The sequence below is a fragment of the Pristiophorus japonicus genome, chromosome 17, assembly GCF_044704955.1.
Source record: "Pristiophorus japonicus isolate sPriJap1 chromosome 17, sPriJap1.hap1, whole genome shotgun sequence".
Taxonomy (NCBI): Eukaryota; Metazoa; Chordata; class Chondrichthyes; family Pristiophoridae; genus Pristiophorus; species Pristiophorus japonicus.
In genome coordinates this window covers 80,088,372-80,114,854 of record NC_091993.1, presented here as the reverse complement: position 1 = coordinate 80,114,854, position 26,483 = coordinate 80,088,372, and the positions used below count along the sequence as shown (strand labels likewise).

General features: G+C 45.7%; 2 protein-coding genes across 5 annotated transcripts in view; one reads left to right on the top strand and one right to left on the bottom strand.

Annotated features, from left to right (window-relative positions):
* Positions 1–6,506, bottom strand: part of LOC139228002 (uncharacterized) — a 31,488-nt gene extending 24,982 nt beyond the window's left edge. The window contains exon 1 of the mRNA XM_070859153.1: positions 6,461–6,506. The gene's annotated coding sequence lies outside the window, so the exon portion shown is untranslated. The remainder of the gene's footprint in view (positions 1–6,460) is intronic.
* A 75-nt stretch (positions 6,507–6,581) lies between these two features.
* The window catches only part of ilrun (inflammation and lipid regulator with UBA-like and NBR1-like domains), a 111,891-nt gene continuing 91,989 nt past the window's right edge, over positions 6,582–26,483 (top strand). For 3 of the 4 annotated variants that reach the window (XR_011587474.1, XR_011587475.1, XM_070858881.1), the window contains exon 1: positions 6,585–6,980. Coding sequence is in view for 2 of the 4 variants with exons in the window: in XM_070858881.1 (XP_070714982.1) it covers positions 6,826–6,980 (155 nt within the window). In the remaining 2 variants the exon portion in view is untranslated. Of the gene's footprint in view, positions 6,981–26,483 lie in introns of all 4 variants that reach the window. The other variant, XM_070858880.1, reaches the window with a different exon arrangement.

Below are 26,483 nucleotides of genomic sequence, written 5' to 3'. Positions count from 1 at the left end.
TTTCTCCCAGTCCTCAGGTTTGCTGCTTTTTCTGGCCAATTTATATGCCTCTTCCTTGGATTTAACACTATCCTTAATTTCCCTTGTTAGCCACGGTTGAGCCACCTTCACAGTTTTATTTTTACTCTAGACAGGGATGTACAATTGTTGAAATACATCTGTCGAGGAAATATTTAGCTTAAATTAACTCAGGCGGAGACTTTCAGAACTGCACTTCGAGAGAATTTATTTTAAAAAGCAAGATATATCTCGGAGAGCCTGCTTGGACCGTACCAAGGCAAAACTCTGTCATACAAGCAAATTGCACTTATCTTTATACAGAAATTGAATACAGAAATAGAAAAAGAATCTTATTCATTAGTCCCGCGAGTACAAAGGTCGTCTCGGGAGCTACACACTCTATCTGTCCTTGCATAGTTTCTCTCTGTTCACAGTCTGATAAGCAAAGGCAAAAGGAGACTCCCTTTTAATACCAGATGGTCACCTAATTGCATCTCTAAGTTTCAAGGCTAAAAAGCGTGGCTATTTTTCTAGTCTTATTATTTCTTTAAGCATAGCAAAAAACAGAATTTAACCCTTCCCTCTAAATTAAGCCAGGTGTTCATAGATTCTTTCTTCCACATCATCCATGTAATCTTTAAATGTTTGCCATTGCCTATCCACCGTCAACCCTTTAAGTTTCATTCGCCAGTCTATTCTAGCCAATTCACGTCTCATACCATCGAAGTTACCTTTTCTTAAGTTCAGGACCCTCGTCTCTGAATTAACTGTGTCGCTCTCCATCTTAATAAAGAATTCTACCATATTATGGTCACTCTTCCCCAAGGGGCCTCGCACAACAAGATTGTTAATTAGTCCTTTCTCATCACCGAGTCTAGGATGGCCAGCCCTCTAGTTGGTTGCTCGACATATTGGTCTAGAAAACTATCCCTAATACACTCCAGGAAATCCTCCTCCACCGTATTGCTACCAGTTAGGTGAGCCCAATCTATTTGTAGATTAAAGTTGCCCATGATAACTGCTGTACCTTTATTGCACGCATCCCCATTTTCTTTTTTATGCTGTCCCCAACCTCACTACTACTGTTTGGTGGTCTGTACACAACTCCCACTAGCGTTTTCTGCCCTTTGGTATTCCGCAGCTACAGCCATACAGATTCCACATCATCCAAGCTAATGTCCTTCCTTACTATTGCGTTAATTTCCTCTTGAACCAGCAACGCTACCCCATCTCCTTTACCTTTCTGTCTATCCTTCCTGGGGATAGAAACATAGAAAACATAGAAAATAGGTGCAGGAATAGGCCATTCGGCCCTTCGAGCCTGCACCGCCATTCAATGAGTTCATGGCTGAACATGCAACTTCAGTACCCCATTCCTGCTTTCTCGCCATACCCCTTGATCCCCCTAGTAGAAGTGGGACTCCCTGAAATAAACCCAGCCTGGTCAGTCTAGGCTGCAGTTACTGCGCCAAAGCAGAAGTGCAATCCCGAGAGTTTTAAGTGAAGTCTGAAAGAATGCTGTGTTTCTGTATCATTCCTATCGAAATGCAATAAAATAGACTAGGTGGGGGTGAGTTAGACCTTTCCCCCCATACCTCTGGGGCTTGGGTTCAAATCGGGTGGGTAGATTAACGATTTGGATGATTGAATTAAGTGTAATATCTCCAAGTTTGCAGATGACACTAAACTGGGTGGCGGTGAGCTGTGAGGGGGACTTGGACAGGTTAGGTGAGTGGGCAAATGTATGGCCGATGCAGTACAATATGGATAAATGTGAGGTTATCCATTTTGGGGGCAAAAACACGAAGGCAGAATATTATCTGAATGGCGGCAATTAGGAAAAGGGGGAGGTGCAACGAGACCTAGGTCTCATCGTTCATCAATCATTGAAGGTTGGCATGCAGGTACAATAGACGCTGAAGGCGGCAAATGGTATGTTGGCTTTCATAGCTAGGGGATTTGAGTACAGGAGCAGGGGAGGTCTTACTGCAGTTGTACAGTGCCTTAGTGAGGCCTCACCTGGAATAGTGTGTTCAGCTTTGGTCTTCTAATCTGCTATTAAGGGAGTGCAGCGAAGGTTCATCAAACTAATTCCAGGGATGGCTGGACTGACATATGAGGAGAGGCTGGATCAACTGGGCCTTTATTCACTGGAGTTTGGAAGGATGAGAGAGGATCTCATAGAAATGTATAAGATTCTGTCGGGACTGGACAGGAGATGCGGGAAGAATGTTCCCGATATTGGGGAAGTCCAGAACCAGGGGACATACGCTTAGTCCTAAATGGCTTACCCCTTATCCTAAGATGAGGAGAAACTTCTTCACTCAGAGAGTTGTTAACCTGAGGAATTCCCTGCTGCAAAGAGTTGTTGATGCCAGTTCATTGGATATATTCAAGAGGGAGTTAGATATGGCCCATACGGCTAAGGGGATCAAGGGGTACTGAGGGAATGATCAGCCATGATCTCATTGAATGTGTTGCAGGCTCGAAGGGCCGAATGGCCTACTCCTGCACCTATTTTCTATGTGACTACATCTAACTCCTTTTTGAATATATTTAGTGAATTGGCCTCAACAACTTTCTGTGGTAGAGAATTCCACAGGTTCACCACTCTCTAGGTGAAGAAGTTTCTCCTCATCTCGGTCCTAAATGGCTTACCCCTTATCCTTAGACTGTGACCGCTGGTTCTGGACTTCCCCAACATTGGCAACATTCTTCCTGCATCTAACCTGTCTAAACCCATCAGAATTTTAAACGTTTCTATGAGATCCCCTCTCATTCTTCAGAACTCCAGTGAATACAAGCCCAGGTGATCCAGTCTTTCTTGATATGTCAGTCCGGCCATCCCGGGAATCAGTCTGGTCAACCTTCGCTGCACTCCCTCAATAGCAAGAATGTCCTTCCTCAAGTTAGGAGACCAAAACTGTCGACAATACTCCAGTTGTGGCCTCGCCAAGGCCCTGTACAACTGTAGCAACACCTCTCTGCCCCTGTACTCAAATCCCCTTGCTTTGAAGGCCAACATGCCATTTGCTTTCTTAACCGCCTGCTGTACCTGCATGCCAACCTTCAATGACTGATGTACCATGACACCCAGGTCTCGTTGCACCTCCCCTTTTCCTAATCTGTCACCATTCAGATAATAGTCTGTCTCTCTGTTTTTACCACCAAAGTGGATAACCTCACATTTATCCACATTATACTTCATCTGCCATGCATTTGCCCACTCACCTAACCTATCCAAGTCACTCTGCAGCCTCATAGCATCCTCCTCGCAGCTCACACTGCCACCCAACTTAGTGTCATCTGCAAAATTTGGAGATACTACATTTAATCCCCTCGTCTAAATCATTAATGTACAATGTAAACAGCTGGGACCCCAGCACAGAACCTTGCGGTACCCCACTGGTCACTGCCTGCCATTCTGAAAAGTTCCCGTTTACTCCTACTCTTTGCTTCCTGTCTGCCAACCAGTTCTCAATCCACATCAGCACACTACCCCCAATCCCATGTGCTTTAACTTTGCACATTAATCTCTTGTGTGGGATCTTGTCGAAAGCCTTCTGAAAGTCCAAATATACCACATCAACTGGTTCTCCCTTGTCCACTCTATTGGAAACATCCTCAACAAATTCCAGAAGATTTGTCAAGCATGATTTCCCTTTCACAAATCCATGCCGACTTAGACCGATCATGTCACCTCTTTCCAAATGCGCTGCTATGACATCCTTAATAATTGATTCCATCATTTTACCCACTACTGATATCAGGCTGACTGGTCTATAATTCCGTTTTCTCGTTCCCTCCTTTTTTAAAAAGTGGGGTTACATGGGCTACCCTCCACTCGATAGGAACTGATCCAGAGTCAATGGAATGTTGGAAAATGACTGTCAATGCATCCGCTATTTCCAAGGCCATCTCCTTAAGTACTCTGGGATGCAGTCCATCAGGCCCTGGGGATTTATCGGCCTTCAATCCCATCCATTTCCCAACACAATTTCCCGAGCAATAAGGATTTCCCTCAGTTCCTCCTTCTTACTAGACCCTCTGACCCCTTTTATATCCGGAAGGTTGTTTGTGTCCTCCTTAGTGAATACCGAACCAAAGTACTTGTTCAATTATTCTGCCATTTCTTTGTTCCCCGTTATGACTTCCCCTGATTCTGACTGCAGGGGATCTACGTTTGTTTTTACTAACCTTTTTCTCTTTACATATCTATAGAAACTTTTGCAGACCGTCTTAATGTTCCCTGCAAGCTTCCTCTCGTACTCTATTTTCCCTGCCCTAATCAAACCCTTTGTCCTCCTCTGCTGAGTTCTAAATTTCTCCCAGTCCCCAGGTTCACTGCTATTTCTGGTCAATTTCTATGCCACTTCCTTGGCTTTAATATTATCCCTGATTTCCCTTGATAGCCACGGTTGAGCCACCTTCCCTTTTTTATTTTTACGCCAGACAGGGATGTACAATTGTTGCAGTTCATCCATGCGGTCTCTAAATGTCTGCCATTGCCCATCCACAGTCAACCCCTTAAGTATCATTCGCCAATCTATCCTAGCCAATTCACGCCTCATACCTTCAAAGTTACTCTTCTTTAAGTTCTGGACCATGGTCTCTGAATTAACTGTTTCATTCTCCATCCTAATGTAGAATTCCACCATATTATGGTCACTCTTCCCAAGGGGCCTCGCACAATGAGATTGCTAATTAATCCTCTCTCATTACACAACACCCAGTCTAAGATGGCCTCCCCCCTAGTTGGTTCCTCGACATATTGGTCTAGAAAACCATCCCTTATGCACTCCAGGAAATCCTCCTCCACTGTATTGCTTCCAGTTTGGTTAGCCCAATCTATATGCATATTAAAGTCACCCATGATAACTGCTGTACCTTTATTGCATGCACCCCAATTTCCTGTTTGATGCCCTCCCCAACATCACTACTGTTTGGAGGTCTGTACACAACTCCCACTAACGTTTTTTGCCCTTTGATGTTCTGCAGCTCTATCCATATAGATTCCACATCATCCAAGCTAATGTCCTTCCTAACTATTGCATTAATCTCCTCTTTAACCAGCAATGCTACCCCACCTCCTTTTCCTTTTATTCTATCCTTCCTGAATGTTGAATACCCATGGATGTTGAATTCCCAGCCCTGATCATCCCGGAGCCACGTCTCTGTAATCCCAATCACATCATATCTGTTAACATCTATTTGCAGTTAATTCATCCACCTTATTGCGGATACTCCTTGCATTAAGACACAAAGCCTTCAGGATCGTGCAGGCAAGTGGAGTTGAGGTAGAAGATCAGCTTTTATCTCATTGACTGGCGGAGCAGGCTCGAGGGACCAAATGGCCTACTCCTGCTCCTATTTCTTATGTTCTTATGTAACATCCCAAAGTTCTTTTGGTCTGGTATGAAAACACTTCCTGTCCTACGACTCAATACAAGCTCAAGTAACAGCTTTTCTAGAACATATTTTCTATGATGCACTAGTCAGCCCTTTTGCCTTCATATCACTTAAAGAACTTAACTATAATTCCCACTTTCACATAGGCATGAATGCCAGCATCGTAGGATGGGTGTTGCAGCTTTTCAGCGGGTGGGTGGGAAGATGACTTGATTTCTTAGATAGGGACCATATGTCAGAACACTGTGGTGGCGGGGTGGCCTGCACCCTTGCTTTTTTGTTCTCCCACGCTCCTGGAGTTTGCTCTGCATCTAGTTCTTCGTACTGCCATTTCTACTTGTAGCAGCTCCTACTTCCTTCTGCTACTGACATGTTATCTGTGCCTTGTAAATACCTGTATCTTTAATTTATTTGATTCTATTATACATTCTGTTAATATCACTTCTGCTATTTAACCATTGTGTTTTCCACCTAAGCACTTTACAGGGCACTCTTTTTCTTTTCTTATGCATTTGGCAGCTATGCCTCAGTTGCCTCAGCCCCGTGCTCTGGAATCTCCCTGCCTCTCGCTCTCTCCTGCTTGAAGTCCCTCTTTAAAAAACAGCTTTTTACCAAGCTTTTGGTCACCTCTCCCATAATCTTCTTTGGCTGTTTCATTATTTTCAGTACACCTCTGTGAAGCACCTGAGGAATTTTTCCACATTGAAGATGCTATGTTTTTTCCTTCCCCCTTTTATGATTAAAAAAAATGCTGTTGTATGTAATATCCTCTAGTTTTAAAGAGGCCGCACCTGAACCCTTAACTCCTTTGTTCTCTCCACAGATGCTTCTTCATTTGCTCAGTTTCCAGCATTTTCTGTTTACTTGTTGCTGATTTCTGTAGGTTTTTTTGTTGCTGTGCAAGAAACCCTTCTTGGAGCTTTAAGCACCAACACACACACATCCCCAGTTCACAAAGCATTGCCCTGAATTCCTCAATTAATGACAGCCTTAGGCGGCCGCCGCCGCCACCATCACACACATACATCATTATTATCATCATTTGTCCCACCTTTTAACTGTTTGATGTGGGGAGCCGCCATCTTCAACGGCTCGATGAGGTCACGGGCGAGTGTGACGTCAGAGCAGGGTGACGCCAGGCGAGTGAGTGTGACTCGTGGGGAGGGCAGGCTGGGCTGGGTGCGCATGCGCATGGCCTGGGCGAGGGGGGACCGTGTTATTGAAGCGGACGCCATCGAAACGAGGTAGCGACAATGTTGAGGGGGTAGGCCTCGGCCTGGAGTTACACGTCACAGCGCACCCGTACACAGCGAGCTGAGCGGGGGCCCCCACCGACAGCCGGCCCGGCGGCACTTCAAGGGATAAGAGAGAGAGAGAGAGAAGAGAAAGAGAGACCGAGAAAGAAGAAAAAAAGCAATGGACGTGGATATGGACTTAGATCAGGACCTGATGCAGAAATTTAGCTGCATGGGAACCACCGACAAGGATGTGCTCATCTCCGAGTTTCAGAGGCTGCTGGGCTTCCAGCTCAACCCGGCCGGCTGTGCGTTCTTCCTGGACATGACCAATTGGTAAGTCGCAGGCCTCTCTAGGCCCTTCCTTCCTTCCTCCTCCCCCTCCCTTTGATAGGCCGATTGTGCTGATTCCGGGCCTTGTTGTTGTGCGTCTTTCCGCGGATTACATAAGCGGCTGCAAGGGGGAGGGGGGACGCTACCATCCGCCTCCCGCCTCCGTTACCGAGGGGGTGATTGCTGGAGATTCGGGGAGGGGCCTGTGCCCCGGCCCTGTGTTACAAATGCACTTTCAGCACCACCGCGGTTGGGTGAACTGGCCGCCCGGTCCTTTTCTGTCGAGTCATTTTGCAGCGCAGCTAGAAAGTTGTGCGATTTGGTGATGTGCGGCCGGTCGATGCTTTACAACCGTTAGCGATCCCTTCACTTACTGTTTCTGGGTTGTGCTCTGGCAGATTTCTTATCTCTGATCGTGCACTCATAGATGGTAAGAGTTGATGGGAATTGGCTATATTGCATGATCTTGTACTTTAACATGGAAAGTTCTAAACATGCTTTCGATAGTTTTCTCGAAAGTTCCATGTAGTTTGCAGCTTTCTCCAAGTTTTGTTTTAATGCAGTACTGTACTAAGAATTTTCCAACTAATTTCTAGTAGATTTTCAGTGCAGTGACATTCTAGAAATCTGTTTAGGTAAGATTACGTTTAAAAACTCATGCCAACCATATTTTCTTTCTTCCCTTTGTCTTCTAAAGATTGTTACAGGTACTAAAGGGGATGTTCACCTGCTTGCTTTACTTGGCATATTCTGAATTATTTTGACAGTTTTTATATTTTGTGCAAGATGTTTTTATATTTAATATAGAAACGCTGCAAGTCCAAGCACACGCGGTGCTTAGTTTATAATTGAAGTACTGATTTTTGAGTGAGGTTTTGGATCTTTGTGGGGATGAGATGTGGCATAGTTGGCCCTCTTGTTTGTGTTTAGTTACCTGTATTTTCTGATGAGTTTTACAAAACAAGCCCTAAATGCATTTAATCTCCATGTTCTGTATAATATAATCAAATCTATTTTGTTTTCACATATAACATTTTATACAAGTTAGAATGTGATGATGTCAAATTTTGTTTGATAAAGCTTCCGAGAAGCACTTTGGGACGTTTTATAACATTAAAGATGCTATATAAATGCAATTTGTTGTTGACAGCTATCTTTTCAGAAAGAAAAAACTGGCAGTTGATGGTGCCTTTCCCATCTTCTTCAAGACATTGCAAAGTGCTTCATAGCTAATTATTTTTATAAATGTAACAATTTTTTTGTTATGCAGGCAAAATGTCGCATTGGTATAGGCAGTTACTTTTTCTATTGTGTTGGTTGAGTGAGTAATGATGGCCAGCACTTTGGTAGAGGCTGTTTTTCCTTTGTCATGTGTAATAATTGGCAAAATTCAAGGATGAATTTACCCCAAGTACAATAGTTGACTTAGTAAAGAATTTGAATAGTTACAGTGGACCAATAATTAGAATCCTAAAAGGAGGCCATTTGGCACATCGCGCCTAAAGCATCCTGAACTTTGAGTCCTACATTCATCGCTCACACCAGAAGGAACATCTGTATCCCTCACCCAACTTCATGTGCCCTAAGCAGAAATTTTTAATAAACTGAATCGAGTTAACCTTTCCGATTAAACCCTTGAATGGTGTGTGCTGCAGTACACATAGTGATGATGATATGGTCGCAGTTTCCCACTTTACACATTACACTTTACACAGGAGTAGTGATGCCAGGTTGCCACATGCAACAACAGCAATTTGCATTTATATAATACCTTTAATGTAGTAAAAGGCCCAAAGTGCTTCATAGGAGTGTTACTCAACAACATTTGGAGATATTGGGACAGATGACAAAAAGCTTGGTCAAAGAGGCAGCTTTTAAGGAGCGTCTTAAAGGAAGAGGGAGAGAGAGAGAGGCTAAGGGATGGAATTTCAGAGCTTGGGACCCATGCAGCCGAATGCACGACCACCAGTGGTGGAGTGATTAAAATCAGGGATGTGCAAGAGGCCAGACCTGGAGGAGCTTGGAGATCTTTGAGGGGGGGGTGTAGGGCTGGAGGAGGTTACTGTGGTAGGACGGGGCGAGGCCATGGAGGGATTTGAAAACCAGGATGAGAAATTTAAATTCAAGTCGCGTTTTAACAACTTTAGTACGGGTCCGGGAGTGCTGCGAGAGAGGCCTTGGGAGGGGGGGAAAATAATTTTAAAAAAATTCCAAAAAACATTCACAAAACCCTTAGCTATTAAATCGCTAAAAAATAAACACTTTAGCTTTTTTTTGCAGGTTTTCATACTTGCCGTTGCTGGCAGGGCTGTACGACAGGTTTGACCTGTCACTATTCTGGGCGCGGCGTACAAGTCGGGAGAGTGCCGAAAGTACGACACAAACGCAATCTGCGTCGTTGCACGTCAGCGCACCTCTCCTTGGCGGTACTTGGAGGCGCCGCCGCAAAGAGGTACCCAAGGATCCCGCCGACTGGGTTTTCGCCACTGAGGGTAAAATCCTGGCGCAAACCTGGCGAAAATTGGACAAAATGTATGTCAGCAAACATAGAGGTGATGGGTGAACGGGTCTTTGTGTAAGTTAGAATGTGGGCAGAGAGTCCTGGCTTCCACCCTTAGGGTGGAAGCCAGGAAGACATTGGATTAGTCAAGTCTAGAGCTAACAAAGGCATGAATGAGCAGCAGCAGATGAGTGGAGACTGGGGTTGAGTCAGGCGATGTTACAGAAGTGGAAGGAGGTGGTCTTGGTGATGGAACGGATATGTGGCCAGAAGCTCATCTCGGGGTCATGTACAACATCAAGTTTGCGAACGGTCTGATTGAGCCTCAGATAGTTGCCAGGGAGAGGGATGGAGTTTGTGGCAGGGACCGAAGACATTGGTTTTGGTCTTCCCTATGTTTAGTTGGAGGAAATATCTGCTCCATCCAGTACTGGTTGGCGTCTGGAACTCACTGCCTTAAGGGTAGTAGAGGCAGAAACCATCACCACATTCAAAAAGTGCTTGGCTATGTATTTGAAGTATTGTAACCTACAAGACTATGGACCAAGAGCTGGAACGTGGGGTTAGGTTGGACAGCTCTTTGTTGGCTGGTGCGGACACGATGGGACGAAATGGCCTCCTTCCGAGCTGTGAATTTCTATGATTCTATGGTTGTCGGACAAGCAGTCTGACAAATTCGAAACAGTGAAGGGGCCGAGAGAGGTGGTGGTGAAGTAGAGCTGGATATCGTTCGCATACATGTGGAACCTGATGTGTTTTTGAATGATGTCGGCGAGAGGTAGCATGTAGATGAGAAATAGGAAGGGCCCAAGGATAGATCCTTGGGGAACTCCAGAGGTAATGTGAGAAGCCGTTGCAGGTGATTCTCTGGATCTGACGAGACAGATAACAATGGAACCAGGCGAGGGCAGTCCCACCCAGCTGGACGAAGGAGGAGAGGTTTTGGAGAAGGATGGTATGGTCAACCATGTCAAAAGGCTGCAGGCAGTTTGAGCAGGATCAGGAGAGATAGTTTACCACGGTCACAGCACATTGGATGTCATTGGTGAATTTGAGGGCCATTTCAGTCCTGGCAGGGACAGAAACCCGATTGGAAAGAATGGCACATGGAGTTACAGGAAAGGTGGACACTGATTTTGGAGGCGACAACATGTCCAAGGACTTTAGAGAGGAAAGGGAGGTTGGTAATGGGGCGGTAGTTTGTAAGGACAGTGGGGTCAAGGCTGTTTTTTTTTGAGGAGTGGGGTAATGACAGCAGATTTGCAGTGGAGTGGACATTACCTGAGGAGAGCGAACTGTTAATAAATTGGGGAGAGTGGTGTACTGAAGTTTAGTATTTGTTTCTTGGGGTTTCCTCATTTGGGTAAAAGTGTTTACAGTTCCCTTCACATTCAAGGATTGTGCCATCATTCTGTTTACATTATGAAGCAACTTTTTTTTTGATAACATGCCTTGTGTTGATTACTGGGATGCCATCTTTTCTGCTACATAAAGTATGACCTTCTGCATGGTAATGTTTCTGAAAGTGATGGTGGTAAGAATTTTTTAATGTTCCATTCCGTCACCCTATACAGGGGCACTAAAAACGTGATGCATCAAGTTAATCATGGATCAATAATGTGTTTTGCATTGTAGAAGTATCTCACTGCTACAAGTCACCATTGCTGTATTTGACAAGTAATTTCCTTCTTCAGTTGTAGCCTGCTGTGTGCCAATATGGTGTAATTGAAATTGTTTGTGGTAAATCAGAGAAATAATCAAGAACAAAACAAGCTTGAATATCTCCTTTCTGAGAATGGATAGAAAGACTATTTGTATATGAACGAGTAAGGTGTCAGACATTGGTTCAAGGCTCACAGAGACTCGAACAAAACCTAGGCTGACATTTCACTGCAGTACTAAATGAGAGCTGCACTGTTGGAGGTGCCGTCTTTTGGATGAGATGTTGAGGCCCCGACTGCTCTCTCAAGTGGGCATAAATGATCTCATGGCATTATTTTGAAGAAAAGCAAGGGAGTTCTCCCCGATGACCTGGCAAATATTTATCCCTCAACCAACATCACTAAAACAGATTGTCTGAGCATTATTACATTGATGTTTGTGGGATCTTTGCTGTGCATAAATTGGTTGCTGCATTTCTTGCTTTACAACAGTGATTACCTGTCAAAAGTTGGCTGTAAAGTGCTTTGGGACATCCTGGGGTCATGAAAGATACTATACAAACGCAAGTTATTTATTTCGAAGGACTTGTGCAACTTTGCAGCGCCAATCCATCTCCTGTTTTCTTTTGCATGCATGAGTGAGTTTTGTGTGTTGTACTGTCGGAAGGAACCACCACCAAATAGATAGTTACTGAAATGACTGTCTTATCAAAAGTTAAGCTGTTAAAGGTGAGGAGGTCAGAGACAGCGAATACTTCTTTAGATGTTGGTTACAAATATTTTTCAGTGTATGAAATAAATGCCTCGATCCAAGGCATAATGCATCATAAAAAATTACAGTTTAGAAGGAAGTCATCACCCCATTACAAGAGTTATCCACTTAATGTCAGTCCCCCACCTTTTCCCTCGTATCCTTTCAAACCAGTCAGGCAACATTGAATGTTTGACATTTGAAAAAGATGGAAGCTAAGGCTTCCGAGAAACTCATGGAGGAGAAAATTCAGAGTTTGTAGCCCGCCTACTTGTCTTTAAATACAGTTAGTGCACATGGTTCGAAGGAGGGGTAAGCTCTGCTATAATGATGCTGACTGAGTGCGTTTTATAGTTATGAGCATGGCAGTAAACTGAGTGGCCTGCTTACATGTGAAAATAAATGCTTTGCCATTTTGGTAATCTGCCTCTCAAGTGGGATAACTAACTACTTAAAATGAAATTCAGCATCTTCTGCATATTATATAATTCAAATTAGAAGTGGGCAATTTCTTGCATTGTAGATGGTTACTTTATAAATTGTCACTACTCTTCAAAGTATGAGACTGTATCCTAATTGTTGGAAAGCCTATCACCCTGGGGCAGGGTAGCAGGTATGCTGGTTGTGAGCAAGGGGACAAAGCCTCTTGTTTTAATCAATGGCTGTAGTGATACTCCAGTTACCATAGACTGGCATTTGCCACCTGTGATATGCTGTATATACAGGTTGTGGGTGTTGCTGGCAAGATCAGCATTTGCCCATTTCTAATTGCCCTGGAGAAGGTGGCTGTGAGTCCGTGTGGTGAAGGTAGTTCCACAGTGCTGTTGGGTAGGAAGATAGGATTTTGACTTGCAAGATGAAGGAACAGATACATGTCCAAGTCAGGATGGTGTGTGACTTGGAAGGGAACTTGCAGGTGGTGATATTTCCCATGCGCCAGCTGCCCATGTCCTTCCAGGTGGTAGAGGTCACGGATTTGAGAGGTACTGTCAAAGAAGCCTTGCTGAGTTGCTGCAGTGCATCGTTGCACCAGTGATGGAAGGAATGAACATTTAAGGTGGTAGATTGGTTGCCGATATACAGGCTGCTTTGTCCTGATGGTGTTGACTGGCACTGAGATGCAGTGACAGCGGAGATCTGTACATGCGTGATTTGACATATGTGCTGAGCTGTGTTTCCCCCAGCAGGCAATTTTTAATCTTGAGAACACAAAGGAGAGATTAGCTTTGTTGTAACATTGAAGATTCACTGAAAAGGTTTAAAAATTCAGACATTTCAAAAATGCAAGTTATAAAGTAGCTGGTGTGAACTCAGACCAATGCATTTCTCTTAGCTCAGAATGCTGAGGCCAGTTGTGGAGCCCTACTACCATCTTGGCTGTGATTAGCTAGCTTGGCACAGGCTGGGGATTGAACCTGGGACCTTTCTAATTTATATGGCTCAGTTCCACATTGGGTAATGTGTTTACAGCCAAGCTACCAGCAGCCTAATAAAAATGTTTTTATATGTTGTATGTTAACTGAGGCAGGATTTTTCTCCTTTTTGTGGTGAGATGCCTGTTTAACACTGTTGAGGGTTTGGTATTAGATGTACTTGTCAATTCTTGTTACACCAGACCTTCTGTTGTATTTAAGTTGACTCGGATAATCTAATTCAGTCAGTGATGCCATCTGAATAAAATTAGCATATGGTTTTGCTACCTTTAACATACTTATAAATGATTGCTTTTTCTACTTGGCTTTTCTGCTCGAAAGATCATTACCAATAAATTAAATTAATGCACAATATTAACAGTATATTTGGTAGTATTCCAGTCATAGCTGAGGTACCAAATCCCTTTGCAAGTTTTCCTTTTCCAAAACAATAGAATATGAGAAAGCTTCTAATTGCATTGAGCCATATTCTTCCAACAGACTGTATATGTTTGGAAGAAATAATAGAAAAGCAAATTCTAATTTAAATGGAGAAAAATTGCAAAGTGCTGAAGTACAGAGGGACCTGGGGGTCCTTGTGCATGAAAGAAACACAAAAAGTTAGTATGCAGGTACAGCAAGTAATCAGGAGGACAAATGGAATCTTGACATTTAATACAAGGGGAATAGAGTATAAAAGCAGAGAAGTCCTGCTGCAAATGAACATGGTATTTGTGAGACCTGGAGTACTGCGTACAGTTTTAGTCTCTATATTTATGGAAGGATCTTCATCATAGGCAGTCCCTCGGAATCGAGGAAGACTTGCTTCCACTCTTAGTTTGAGTTCTTGGGTGGCTGTACAGTCCAATACGAGAACCACAGTCTCTGTCACAGGTGGGACAGATAGTCGTTGAGGGAAAGGGTGGGCAGGGAGCCTGATTTGCCGCACGCTTCTTCCGCTACCTGTGCTTGATTTCTGCATGCTCTTCGCGGCAATACTCGAGGAGCTCAGCGCCCTCCCACATGCACTTCCTCCACTTAGGGCGGTCTATGGCCAGGGACTCCCAGGTGTCAGTGGGGATGTTGCACTTTATCAGGGAGGCTTTGAGGGTGTCCTTGTAACGTTTCCTCTGCCCGCCTTTGGCTCGTTTGCTGTGGACCAGTTCTGAGTAGAGTGCTTGCTTTGGGAGTCTCGTGACTGGCATGCGAACTATATGGCCTGCTCAGCGGAGCTGATCAAGTGTAGTCAGTGCTTCAATGCCGGGGATGTTGACCTGGACGAGGGCGCTAATATTTGTGCGTCTCTCCTCCCAGGGGATTTGCAGGATCTCGCGGAGACATTGTTGGTGGTATTTCTCCAGCGACTTGAGGTGTCTACTGTACATGGTCCACGTCTCTGAGCCATACAGGAGGGCGGGTATTACTATGGCCCTGTAGACCATGAGCTTGGTGACAGTTTTGAGAGACTAGTCTTCAAACACTCTTTCCTCAGGCGGCCGAAGGCTGCACTGGCGCACTGGAGGCAGTGTTGGATCGAGTTGTCAATGCCCGCTCTTGTTGATAGGAGGCTCCCAAGATAGGGGAAGTGGTCCATGTTGTCCAGGGCCACGCCGTGGATCTTGCTGTCTTGGGGGGGCAGTGCTGTGCGGTGAGGACAGGCTGGTGGAGGACCTTTGTCTTACTAATATTTAGCGTAAGGCCCATGCTTTCATACGTCTTGATAAATACGTCGACTATGTCCTGGAGTTCAGCCTCTGTGTGTGCACAGACGCAGAAGTCATCCGCGTACTGTAGCTCGACGACGGAGGTTAGAGTGGTCTTGGACCTGGCCTGGAGACGGCGAAGTTTGAACAGCTTCCCACTGGTTCTGTAGTTTAGTTCCACTCCAGCAGGGAGCTTATCAGCTGTGAGGTGGAGTATGGCAGCGAGGAAGATTGAGAAGAGGGTTGGGGCGATGATGCAGCCCTGCTTGACTCCGGTCCGGATGTGAATTGGGTCTGTGATGGATCCGTTGGTAAGGATCACTGCTTGCATGTCATCATGGAGCAGGCGGAGGATGATGACATACTTTTGGGGGCATCCGAAACGGAGGTGGACGCTCCATCGACCCTCGCGGTTGACAGTGTCAAAGGCCTTTGTATTATACTTGCATTGGAGGCTGTTCAGAGAAGGTTCACTAGGTTGATTCCGGAGATGAGCCTAGGTTGGGCCTGTAAACATTGGAATTGAGAAGAATAGATGACCTTATTGAAACTTATAAGATGATGAGGGGACTCGACAAGATGGATGCAGTGAGGATATTTCCACTCATAGGGGAAACTAAAACTAGGGGACATAGCCTTAGTTTTAAATGGATGGTCCCTTATTCTGAGATGAGGAGGAATTTCTTCTCAGAGGGTTGTAAATCTAAGGAATTCTCTGCCCCAGAGAGCTGTGGAGGCTGGGTCATTGAATATATTTAAGGTGGAGATAGACAGATTTTTGAGCAATAAGGGAGTAAAGGGTTATGGGGAGCAGGCAGTGAAGTGCAGCTGAGTCCATGATCAGATCAGCTATGATCTTAGTGAATGGCGGAGCAGGCTAGAGGGGCCAAATGGCCTATTCCTCCTATTTCTTGTGTTCTTATGTTTGGGCTGCACTCGATTGCCCCAAAATTCTTTTGTCCTCATCAGATAGATTTCACCCTAAACCAGCACTTTCCTAACATCTCATGTCCAATTGTTTTACATTTTAGTTATCCATCAAAGTTATTCATAAAATCTCTGACAGCTTGAGCTTTTCAAAGATAATGGTATAGTTCCTGAAATCCAGTACAAGGCACTTTGGGCCTAGAAATTAAACTATTTATTTAGGTTCTGAAATCCATTGTGTATGTGGTTGCGTTTTTTTTATTCATCACTGGATGTGGGTGTCTTGGTAAGGCCACCATTTATTGAGAAGGGATGGTGAGCTGTTGCTTGAACCCCTGCAACCAGTGTGGTGAATGTTGCACAGTGCTGTTAGGGAGGGAGTTGCAGGATTTTGATCCAGCAACAATGAAACAATGGCGACATGGTGTGTGACCTTGGAGGGGAACTTGGGGGTGGTGGTGGTGTTCCCATGTGCCTGCTGCCCTTATCCTTCTAGATGGTAGAGGTTGCCAGTTTTGGCAGTGCTGTCGAAGAAGCCTTGGTGAGTTGCTGCAGTGCATCTTGTAGATGGTACGCACTGCAGCCACGGTATGCCGGTGGTGGAGAGAGTGAATGTTTAAGGTGGTGGATGGGTTGCCAATCAAGCGGGCTGCTTTGTCCTGGATGGTGTCGAGCTCCTTGAGTGTTGTTGGATCTGCACTCATCCAGGCAAGTGGAGAATATTCCATCACACTCCTGACTTGTGCCTTGTAGATGGTGGAAAGGCTTTGGGAGTCTGGAGGTAAATCACTTGCCACAGTATATCCAGCTTCCGACCTGCTCTTGTAGCCACAATATTTATTGTCCAGTTAAGTTTCTGGTCAATGGTGACCCCCCAGCATGTTGATGGTGGGGGATTTGACAAGGGTTATGGAACTGAATGTCATGGGGAAGTGGTCAGACTCTCTTATTGGAGACAGTTATTGCAATGCACTTGTGTGGTGTGAATGTTACTTGTCACTTATCTGCCCTAGCCTGAATTTTATTGAGATGCAGAGAATAAAAAAGCTGCCATCAGATCTTTAAAAAAAATTATGCTGTAGAAATAATTTTGCATGATATAATTTGGTTCAAGTGTATGTGATTTTTTGTTGTTGTTGTTACATCCCTCCTCCATTCCTCTCAAGGTGTTAGCTCCTTGCTAGGATGTGATTCTACTCATGTCGTGTGCCCTCTAGTACCTTGCCAGAGTGGCTTGGTTATCATTGATAACAGAACCATGACTGTAAATGTGACACATGATTTGACTGTGGGCACACTGTGACTATTTGGCTTTCCCTGACCACCCACACAATCCCAAAAACAACTTGGATTTCAAAACTTCCTCGTGTGCAGAACATGTTTTGAATGCAGCATGGGTTGTGCACTTTCAGCAGGAGTTGCTGCATAATGATTGATGGTCAATGTCATAGCTGCTTTCCCTTCCTGCCCCATCAAATACAGGAGTGCTGAAACTGTTTGTAGCATTCCCAGTTGAGCTCCTCTAACTAAGAAGAGATCAGGGATTGAATCTGGGCTGCTTCTGGTTTGCATGGTTCAGTTCCTAACTCCATAAACTTGTAGAGCTATCAGAAGAGCACATGCAGCTTTTTGAATATTGGTTTGTAAAGTGATGATGTCATGGTGACGTGGGTTAATGAAGATGAAACTGAGGAGCTGAATTTACTTTTGTCGTTGATGGATCCTAATTTTACTTAATTGATACTATATCTCCATCATAAAGGGCTCAATTTTGCCCAAAGCCATTTATTGGCATATTACCAGAGTTTCGCCTGTTTTTCTAGCCCAGAAATACTCCAAAAATAAATGTGCCAAGTTTCTCCACTGTATTTTTCAAAATAGCGCTGCGCAGCCTGTCCAGTAGCCTCGGGGGGTGGAGCCTACTCTGTGCGGAAAAAATGATGCTGCCCCTTCTGTGAATGGGCGGGGGGCGGCGGGGTGGGGGGGGGGGGGGTGGAAGGACATTTTGACGTGATTCCTATGGGCATGCATGCACAGTACAGCTCCCAGTCTGCAATCGGCCATTTTTAAAGAGCCAGTTGTGTGTGTGCGAACTTTGAGTGCTGTGTGAGAACTGTAATTATCATTCGAAAAATCGGAGCTGCAGTACAAGATGCAACACGACGCCAGGACCAAGAATTTCTTATAGGGTGAAGAGTAGGCACAAGTTACTGTGCTTTTGGGAAGATGGCAGGAGCTGGACACCAGCAGAGGCCACATAAAAGTTCCACCAAAAGAAATGAAGAAACGCTAGAACCAACTTGCACAAAATTATTGTACAATGGTGACCACCCCGACGTCTGGAGGCCAGTGCAAAAAGAAGTGGCAGGAACTTGGTCAAGTAGTTAGTGTAAGTAATATTTTCACTTTCCAATGGAATTGCAATTGTAAATGTGACCAGCTGTATATGTCCTACCCAACAGAAAGACACCCTCTGTAAAAAGTTATATTTTCATCTTTGCAGAGGAAAGTGGCACACAACGAACGAGAAAGAACTCGAACAGGAGGAGGCCTGGCAAATCAGCACGCACCGACACCCTTGGAAGAGAGGGTCGCTGCTTTGATGGGTGGGCCCTACCTGGAGAAAAGCAACCACCACTCCACAAGCTGGGCCCACACTCGAGGGAGAGGATAAGTCCTGCAAATTCCACAGTCTGGCTTTGCTAAATGTTAAGTACTGCACGGGCCAGCCATGCTTCGGTTCATGGGGATGTCTCCCTCAGCTACACTTCGGTTGATGCAATGTGCTATCATTCATCGTGGTCCTTCAAATCCGCCTGCTGCCTGCACTGTGTAAGCCTACTCATGCCATCCACCCTGCACCTTCCTCTGCTGCTAACCATTTGTCTGTTCTATTATATTTTGCAGGACTTGAGGCCAACCCTGACGATGCAGAAGAAGATTCAGATGAGGACATGTCTGAAGAGAACATCTTCCAATCCCACCTTACAGACCAAGAGCACGGGTGGGGGGGGGAGTGGAAGGGGATGGATAAAGCTCCCACTGTTTTACTGACTTTGGAGGAGGTGCAGGTGCCACCCGTTGAGATGCCAGTCCCTTCCCTGACTAGTGGTTTGAGTGTTGGTAGGGCAGTCCATGGTTTCCCACCATCCGAGGTTGGGGATTCCAGTGGGGCGCAGCGAGGCACACACAGGGCCCCACCGTCCATGGCTGTGGATCCCATTGGGATGCTGTGAGTCACACTCGGGAAGGAGAGCTCGACTGCGCTCTCCTGAGGGGCAGGATCCAACAGATGTGGTTCACATGAAGGAAATGAGTGCGGAGAGCATTGACCTTACGCGATCGCTCCTGGACACCATTAGTGGGGTGGGTGATGAGATATCGGGATTGTCGGAAGAAGTACAACACTCTCACGAGACATGGAAACACTGTCCGAGAACATGAGGGATGGAATATCTCAGTCAGCTGAAACCATATCAGTGCACATGAGGGAGGGCATGTGACGGGTAGTTAAGATACTGGCAGCAAACATGAGGGTGGCAATTTTAGAATTAGCTGCTGCAATAAGAGAACACGCCTAGACCCTGCGCCTATTGACAGAATCAACTGCCACTCCCACTCCAATCCACAAGCTGGCCACCCCCCCCCACCCCACATTGCTGCTGTCCCCCCATCAACAGGTGCGCATTACCCGAGCTGTTAGAAAGAATAAGCTTGGTACTAACTCGAGAAACACTGCACCACCGCCAGCGGGCAGGGGTAGTGAAGTCACCAAGACCAAGTGCGGCGGGCGGTCTTGGAATGAGGTGGAGGAGAGATGGCTGCAGCCTTTCTTTGCTGCTGCTGTTAGTGTTGTTACTGTTGTAACTGTTCTCAAATTAAATGTTTTTTGTAAGTTAAGTAAATTTACAAGTTTAAAAGTTTGTAAGTGATCTCAATGTAAACTTTAAAGTTTGATACAAGAATATTTATATTAAAGTTGTTAAGTACACAAATGCTTGTTAAACTTTTGAATAAAATATATTTTAACTTCTAACTGAATTATATTATTTGTTTCATTATTAACACAACTTTTGAAGTAAACAAGAATAATTTCCATCATTTGTTCCATTACCACAACACAACATTACAGAACCGGTCCAAACATGGTCCATGTGGAATAGTTGCCGCTGAGCCTTCAGGCAGCAAAGCGTTCATGGATGAGTTGCTGGCGCAAGGCTCGAGCAATCGTTAAAGGGACATGACGGCCCGTCCTCCTCCGCCGTTGTGCTCCGGGTTCAGGTAGTTGCATGACTTCCTCGTCCTCGTGCTCGTCATCATTATCATCAGCTACTCTCACTGTAGGTGGGTCTTCTTCTATCCATCTGTTGCTGCCTCATGATGGCTAAGTTGTGCAGCATGCAGCACACAACAGTGAACTGACTGACAATCTCACGGGAGTATAGCAAGTAGCCTCCGGAATGGTCCTCTCTCTGATGCTGCGCATCGCAATGTGCGACATGTATTTCTGGTCAGCTTCTGTCTGGGTTACGTGTCGGGGCGTCATGAGCCAGGTGGCGAGGCTGTACCCTGTCTCCCAGTAGCCAGCTCTGCTCTTCTGGCTGCTGCTGAAACATGGAAGATAATATGCGCTCTCGTAGGATAAACGCATCATGGATGCTCCCAGGGTATGTTGCATCAACTCACATGATGCAATGCATGTCATCACACACGAGCTGCACATTAATGGAGTGGAAGCCTTTTCTGTACCTGTACATCTCGGAATCCTCCAAAGGTGCTCGCAAGGCGATGTGGGTACCTTTTGGGAAGCCAGCAATCCTGGAGAAGCCCACAGCCCTGCCACGCATTGCCTGGACGGTCATGGAGAACTTTATGTAGTCATTCCTCCGGGCATATAGTGCAGCAGTCACCTGCCACGAATGCAAACATGTGTTGCGTGTTGAGAAATGGCACACACATCCCCAGTTGTAGCTTGCAAGGATCCAGATGCATAGAATGGAACTGTAGCTGCAAGCTTCACTTCAACTGACAAAGCAGTCCTCTTGATGCTTCTAGGTTGCAGGTCTGCTTTCACCAACTCGTAGATCTCAGTTACAACTTCTTTGCGCAAATGCAGCCTGCTGACACAGTCTGCATCACTCAGGTGCAGGTACGAACGCTTGTCTCGATACACCCGACGTGGGTAAGGTCTCCTGCCCATCATCCTATCCTCATGCGGTGACGTCGAATCAATTGTGCCCTCTGCAGCACCATGATGCACAAGGTATGGCATTGTCGGTATTGCCCCCATGCTTAAATTTTACCTTTGCAAGAAGCTCAAAATGGCAGGTAGATAGGACAACATTCTTTGGTCTCCCTCCCCACAGTTCTGTGTGGACCACACCCAGGTCTGAGCAGGCGCAGTGATCAGGAACCTCCCACCCAAACCCCCAAGGCTACATTTGATGCGTAGTGCAGTCTTGTGATGCCTTCCGATCGCCTTCCACAGCACCTCACCTTCCGCCCGCCGCCCCCCCCCGGGCTTCTTTTGCAGCCGAGCCCCAATCCCTTGTATCCGGGCGCGAGACCGATTTTGCCGGCTGACACTCCGACCCTCGAGCCCTGTTTGCAGATGTTTGGTGGTGGCGTGTCAGTTGAAAGAATCTGAAAAGTTACAGAATTCCATCAAACTTCCATTTACTGTGTTCTAAGGTTAAAAATAAATCTTTATTATGTATATTTAAATCATCTTGACTCCCTCCAAAACTTCGCTGATAAACAATGGTGTCTTTCTGTGCCAATTTTTCAATGTTGCTGGTTTTTCTTAACTCGCCAGAAGGTTTTTTGGGAGCGATCAGATATGCCGACCTCGGAAAAAAAAATTGGGGGCAAATTTCCGTAATTGACAAAAACTGGCGCAGACATCAGGATGATGCAAAAAAAAAAAGGAACCTAATAAAAAATCGTAGCCAACTCAGTTACGTTAACGCAGGTTCCTCGGGGAAACTTAACATTTTTAACTTAGCCAAAAAAAGTGGCACGTGCCAAAAAAGCGGCATAAATCCCTGAGGAAAATTGAGCCCAAAGTGTTGGGGATCCGACATCAACATTTGCTGTTTAAAGAAAAACATTAGCCAAAGAGAATTGGATGTAACAATAAGATGTTAGAGCTCTTCAAAAGTATCTGAGGTTCTATTCAAAAATGTATCGGAATACAGCTCCTTCTGAAATAGCTCTGTTACCAATTTTAGGTCTGTACTAGATATTTTTCAGTGCGCAGTGTAGTTGTCTCTACCATACTGAAGCATTCTTCCTGCTTTGCTAATCATCCTATCCTCGTTCCATGTTACACATGAGTAGCCACGATCTTCATCAAGTGCATGTCAACCATTTAACGCTGGTTAGGATAGCCCTACATTTCTACATCTCTATTTACAATCCATTAAATTCATGATTGCTCTAGCCTTTCTGTAAAGCAATACAGAGGGCTCCATGTGAGCTCTATGTTGTATTGAAAGGATAGTTGTAAAAATCAACCAGTGGTTGAGATTTAGAAGAGTTCTGGCTGAAACTGCAGGTGATTATTTTTCCCAATGCATTTTTACACACCAAAGGTGAAAGAAAATACTCTGGCATTGTATGAGCTTCAATGTAGAGTTGAACTTTCTCACAGGCACTTTCTGGCATGGCTTAAACCCATTATTGTAAGCCCAGTAATAAAGGATTGATTAATATTTTGTATTTGTATTTGTGAGACTGAAAATGGAAGCCTCTGGTTTCCAAAGGTTATTGTAGAGTCTATTAATGAGTTTGGGAAAATTCAACACAGCTCCTAATGAATGTGAATCCACAGTACAGAACTTTTCATATTTGTTGGGCAAGGGTAACAAAGGATTGGACAACGGTGGGTAAATGGAGTTGAGGTGCAGAACAGCCAGGATCTCTTTGTGGTCGAACAGGCTTGAGGGGCAGAATGGGGCGAGGTTGGCGCGAAGGAGCAGAGAGAGAATGTAGAGGGATGTGATCAGGACCCGGGAGAGGCGTGAGTTCGGGGCCAGAAGAGGAGAGGGCCCAGGGGCAGCATGGGCCAGCCCACACTGTGATATGTGTGCGCACTAGGCCCGTGCAGCAGAGCTGGTCTCCAGTCGTCTTGGGTAATCCTTGCCACTGGACCTGGACCCAAGACCGAGCTCTGTCAGCCCATGTGGTGGCAACAGCTACCACACGTTTATAAAAAAAAAAAAAAAAAAAATTCACGCACAGGCATCTTCCACCCTTCAAGATGTAGTTCGGGACCTGGAATATTAGGTCCTTCATTGAAACACCTGTGAACTCATCCCTTTCTGGCGTGGAAGCAAGTCATCCTCGTTTTGAGGGACTGCCTATGATGATGATGATTTTTGATCAGGAGTTGATCGTAACTCCCAAATGTCTTAGCGTATGATGGCATGACCCAGAGTTGTAATGATGAAAATCCCTTGTTATGTGAACTGGGTTCTGTAATCTTGCACGTGTCTACATTTGCATTTTTTTTATCTTCGAAAACTCCAGAGATACGAGACCAACAGACTGCTTCATTTTGCTAATATATGTAAACAGTAAATTCCAACCTTTTCTTTTTAGCACTTGTCATAAGATAGGCAATAACAAACACCATGGCACTGCTCAATTAGCGGGCTAAATATCTTCTATGACCAGTAATTTATTTGCTAAGTTTAAGGAAAGAGTAAGAAACAATGCAGTGAGTCTTGATTTCAGCACGAGGAGGATGTGTGTATAGGGTGGCTTGTTTGAAGCTTAAGAGAACGAGAATTAAGAGGAGCAATCAAAGTTGTATTGATCAAAATAAAGAAAGATTGTGGTGATCAGAGGGAGGAAGGATGAGATACAGGTATGAAATAAATCAGAATAAATGAATGCTCATTAATCAAACAGTAGTAATGTGAGAGATGAATTGGGGTTGGAGGGCGGAGAACGAAGTATTTAAGTCTTGGCCAAACTTGGGCTTTATATAGAATCAAGAGCTGTCCAGTGGAAAATAAATGTGGCATGAAGGAGAAATTGAGGCAGCTTTAGCAATGCAGAACTGAGTTTCATTTTAGATCAGAGCAGTGAGTGAAACCATAAATGGCATCAGATGAATTTGGACTGTCTTGTGCATTCTGTGGCAGTTCAGTTATCATAAATGTTATTCGATCCTTTCTCTGTTGTCATTTCCTCTCCCATCAATACAACAACAACTTTTATTTATAGAGCGCCTTTAACATCATGAAACGTCCCAAGGCGTTTCACAGGAATATTATGCAATAAAAATTTGACACCGAACCACATAATTAGAAATTATTGAAGGCAAGAGGTATATTTTAAGGAGCATCTTGAGAGAGAGGTAGAGAGGTTTAGGCAGGGAGTTCCAGAGCTTGAGGTCTAGGCACCAGAAGGCATGGCCACTAATGGTTGAATGATTATAATCGGGGATGCTCAGGAGGGCAAAATTAGAGGAGCGCAGACATCTCGTTGGGGGGCGGGTGGGGGGAAGTGTTGTGGGGCTGGAGGAGATTACAGAGATAGGGAGGGGTGAGGCCATGGAGGGATTTTAAAATAAGGATGAGAATTTTGAAATCGAGGCGTTGCTTAATCGGAAGCCAATGTATGTCAGCGAGCACAGGGGTGATGGGTGAATGCGACTTGGTGCGAGTTCGGACACGGGCAGCCGAATTTTGGATCACCTCTATTTTATGTAGGGTAGAATGTGGGAGGCCAGCTAGGAGTGCATTGGAATAGTCAAGTCTAGAGGGAACAAAGGCATGGATGAGGGCTTCAGCAGCGGATGAGTTAGGCAAGGGCAGAGACTGGCGATGTTAGAGGTGGAAATAGGTGGTCTTTGTTATGCTGCGGATATGTGGTCGAAAGTTCATTTCATCGTCAAATGTGACACCCAAGGTTGCGAACAGTCTGGTTCAGCCTCAGACAGAAGTTGGAGAGGGATGGAATCAATGGCTAGAGAGCGGAGTTTTTGGCAGGGACCGAAAACAATGGCTTCACAGTAGAGATACAGAATAGAAGCCTGTTAAGTAACCACTTAACCCTAAACTCCAGGTTGCTTCAGGAGTGCATTTAACTGTGGAGATAGGTTTTGATTACCGTAGACAATCGGCTACATAGGATTATTTAATATTCTATCTATTGATTTAGTATGTTAGCTTGAAGATTGAATGCGTTTTGAAATGTGAAGCTTAGCGTCGGTCTTGTGTGATGGCAGCATTGATAATTTTGTTGTGAATTGAGAGGTTAATGACCAATGGTTGCAAACTTGGCCTTCCAGAATGTCCCCAGTATGATGGTGCAGTTATCAAATTTTGCAGGAATTATTTTCTAAATTTTGATCAATATTTTGTAGTTAGGGTAGACATGGTTAATGCTCCATGTATTTCAACAACAACTTGTATTTATATAGTGCCTTTAATGTGTCAAAACGTCCCAAGGTACTTCACAGGTTTGTTATCAGACAAAATTTGACGAGTCCCATAAAAAGGGACGTGACCAAAAGCTTGGTCAAAGAGGCAGGTTTTAAGGAGGAGTGAGAGGTGGCAATGCGAAGAGTTTTAGGGCCCAGGTTTCGAGCCGCGCCTAGAACGGCGCAGCCCCGAACTGGACGCCTGTTTTTCGCACCACAAAGCGCGCCTAAAAAAAACTTACATATTCTCCGGCTCCCTGCTGGTCCTCTGGAGTCGGGGGCGGCGCAGCACGAGCTGTAGGGGGCAGAGCTAGGTCCCTGCGCTGAAAACAGTGCCGGGACCTCTGTGCAGTAGATTCAGGCGCCCAAAACTGTGTGTGGGAGGGGCCCGAAGCACACAGCCCCTAGCCCTGGCCGAATGGCCTCACTGGGGCTGCGTGCATAAGGCTGCCTCCCAGGCCCAGCTCCTGCTTCCTCCCGACCCGACTCGACTCCCGCTTCCCCCTGGACCGGACCCGACTCCGACCCCCGGACCGGACCCGCGTCCCCCCCCACCCCCCGACCTGACCTCCCTCTCCCTCCCTCCCCCGCCCCCCGACCCGATCCAACCTGACCTCCCTCCTCCCGCCCCCGACACAAACCGACCCCCGACCCGGTCCGCGCTTCCGACCCCGACCCGCGCTCCCTCCGACCTGACCCCCGACCCGACCCAACGCCACCGACCTGTAAATCTGGTGCTGGCGACAGGCCCTGCCCGAAGTCTTGAGCCCGGCCCGTTCAGCCTCCCTCCCCCTTTTCCTTTCTCTTCCGCCCCTCCCCCCCTTCTCCTTTCCTCCCCCCCCTTCTCCTTTCCTCCCCCCCCTTCTCCTTTCCTCCCCCCCCTCCTTTCCTCCCCCCCCTTCTCCTTTCCTCCCCCCCTTCTCCTTTCCTCCCCCCTTCTCCTTTCCTCCCCCCCTTCTCCTTTCCTCCCCCCCCTTCTCCTTTCCTCCCCCCCTTCTCCTTTCCTCCCCCCTTCTCCTTTCCTCCCCCCTTCTCCTTTCCTCCCCCCTTCTCCTTTCCTCCCCCCCTTCTCCTTTCCTCCCCCCCCTTCTCCTTTCCTCCCCCCCTTCTCCTTTCCTC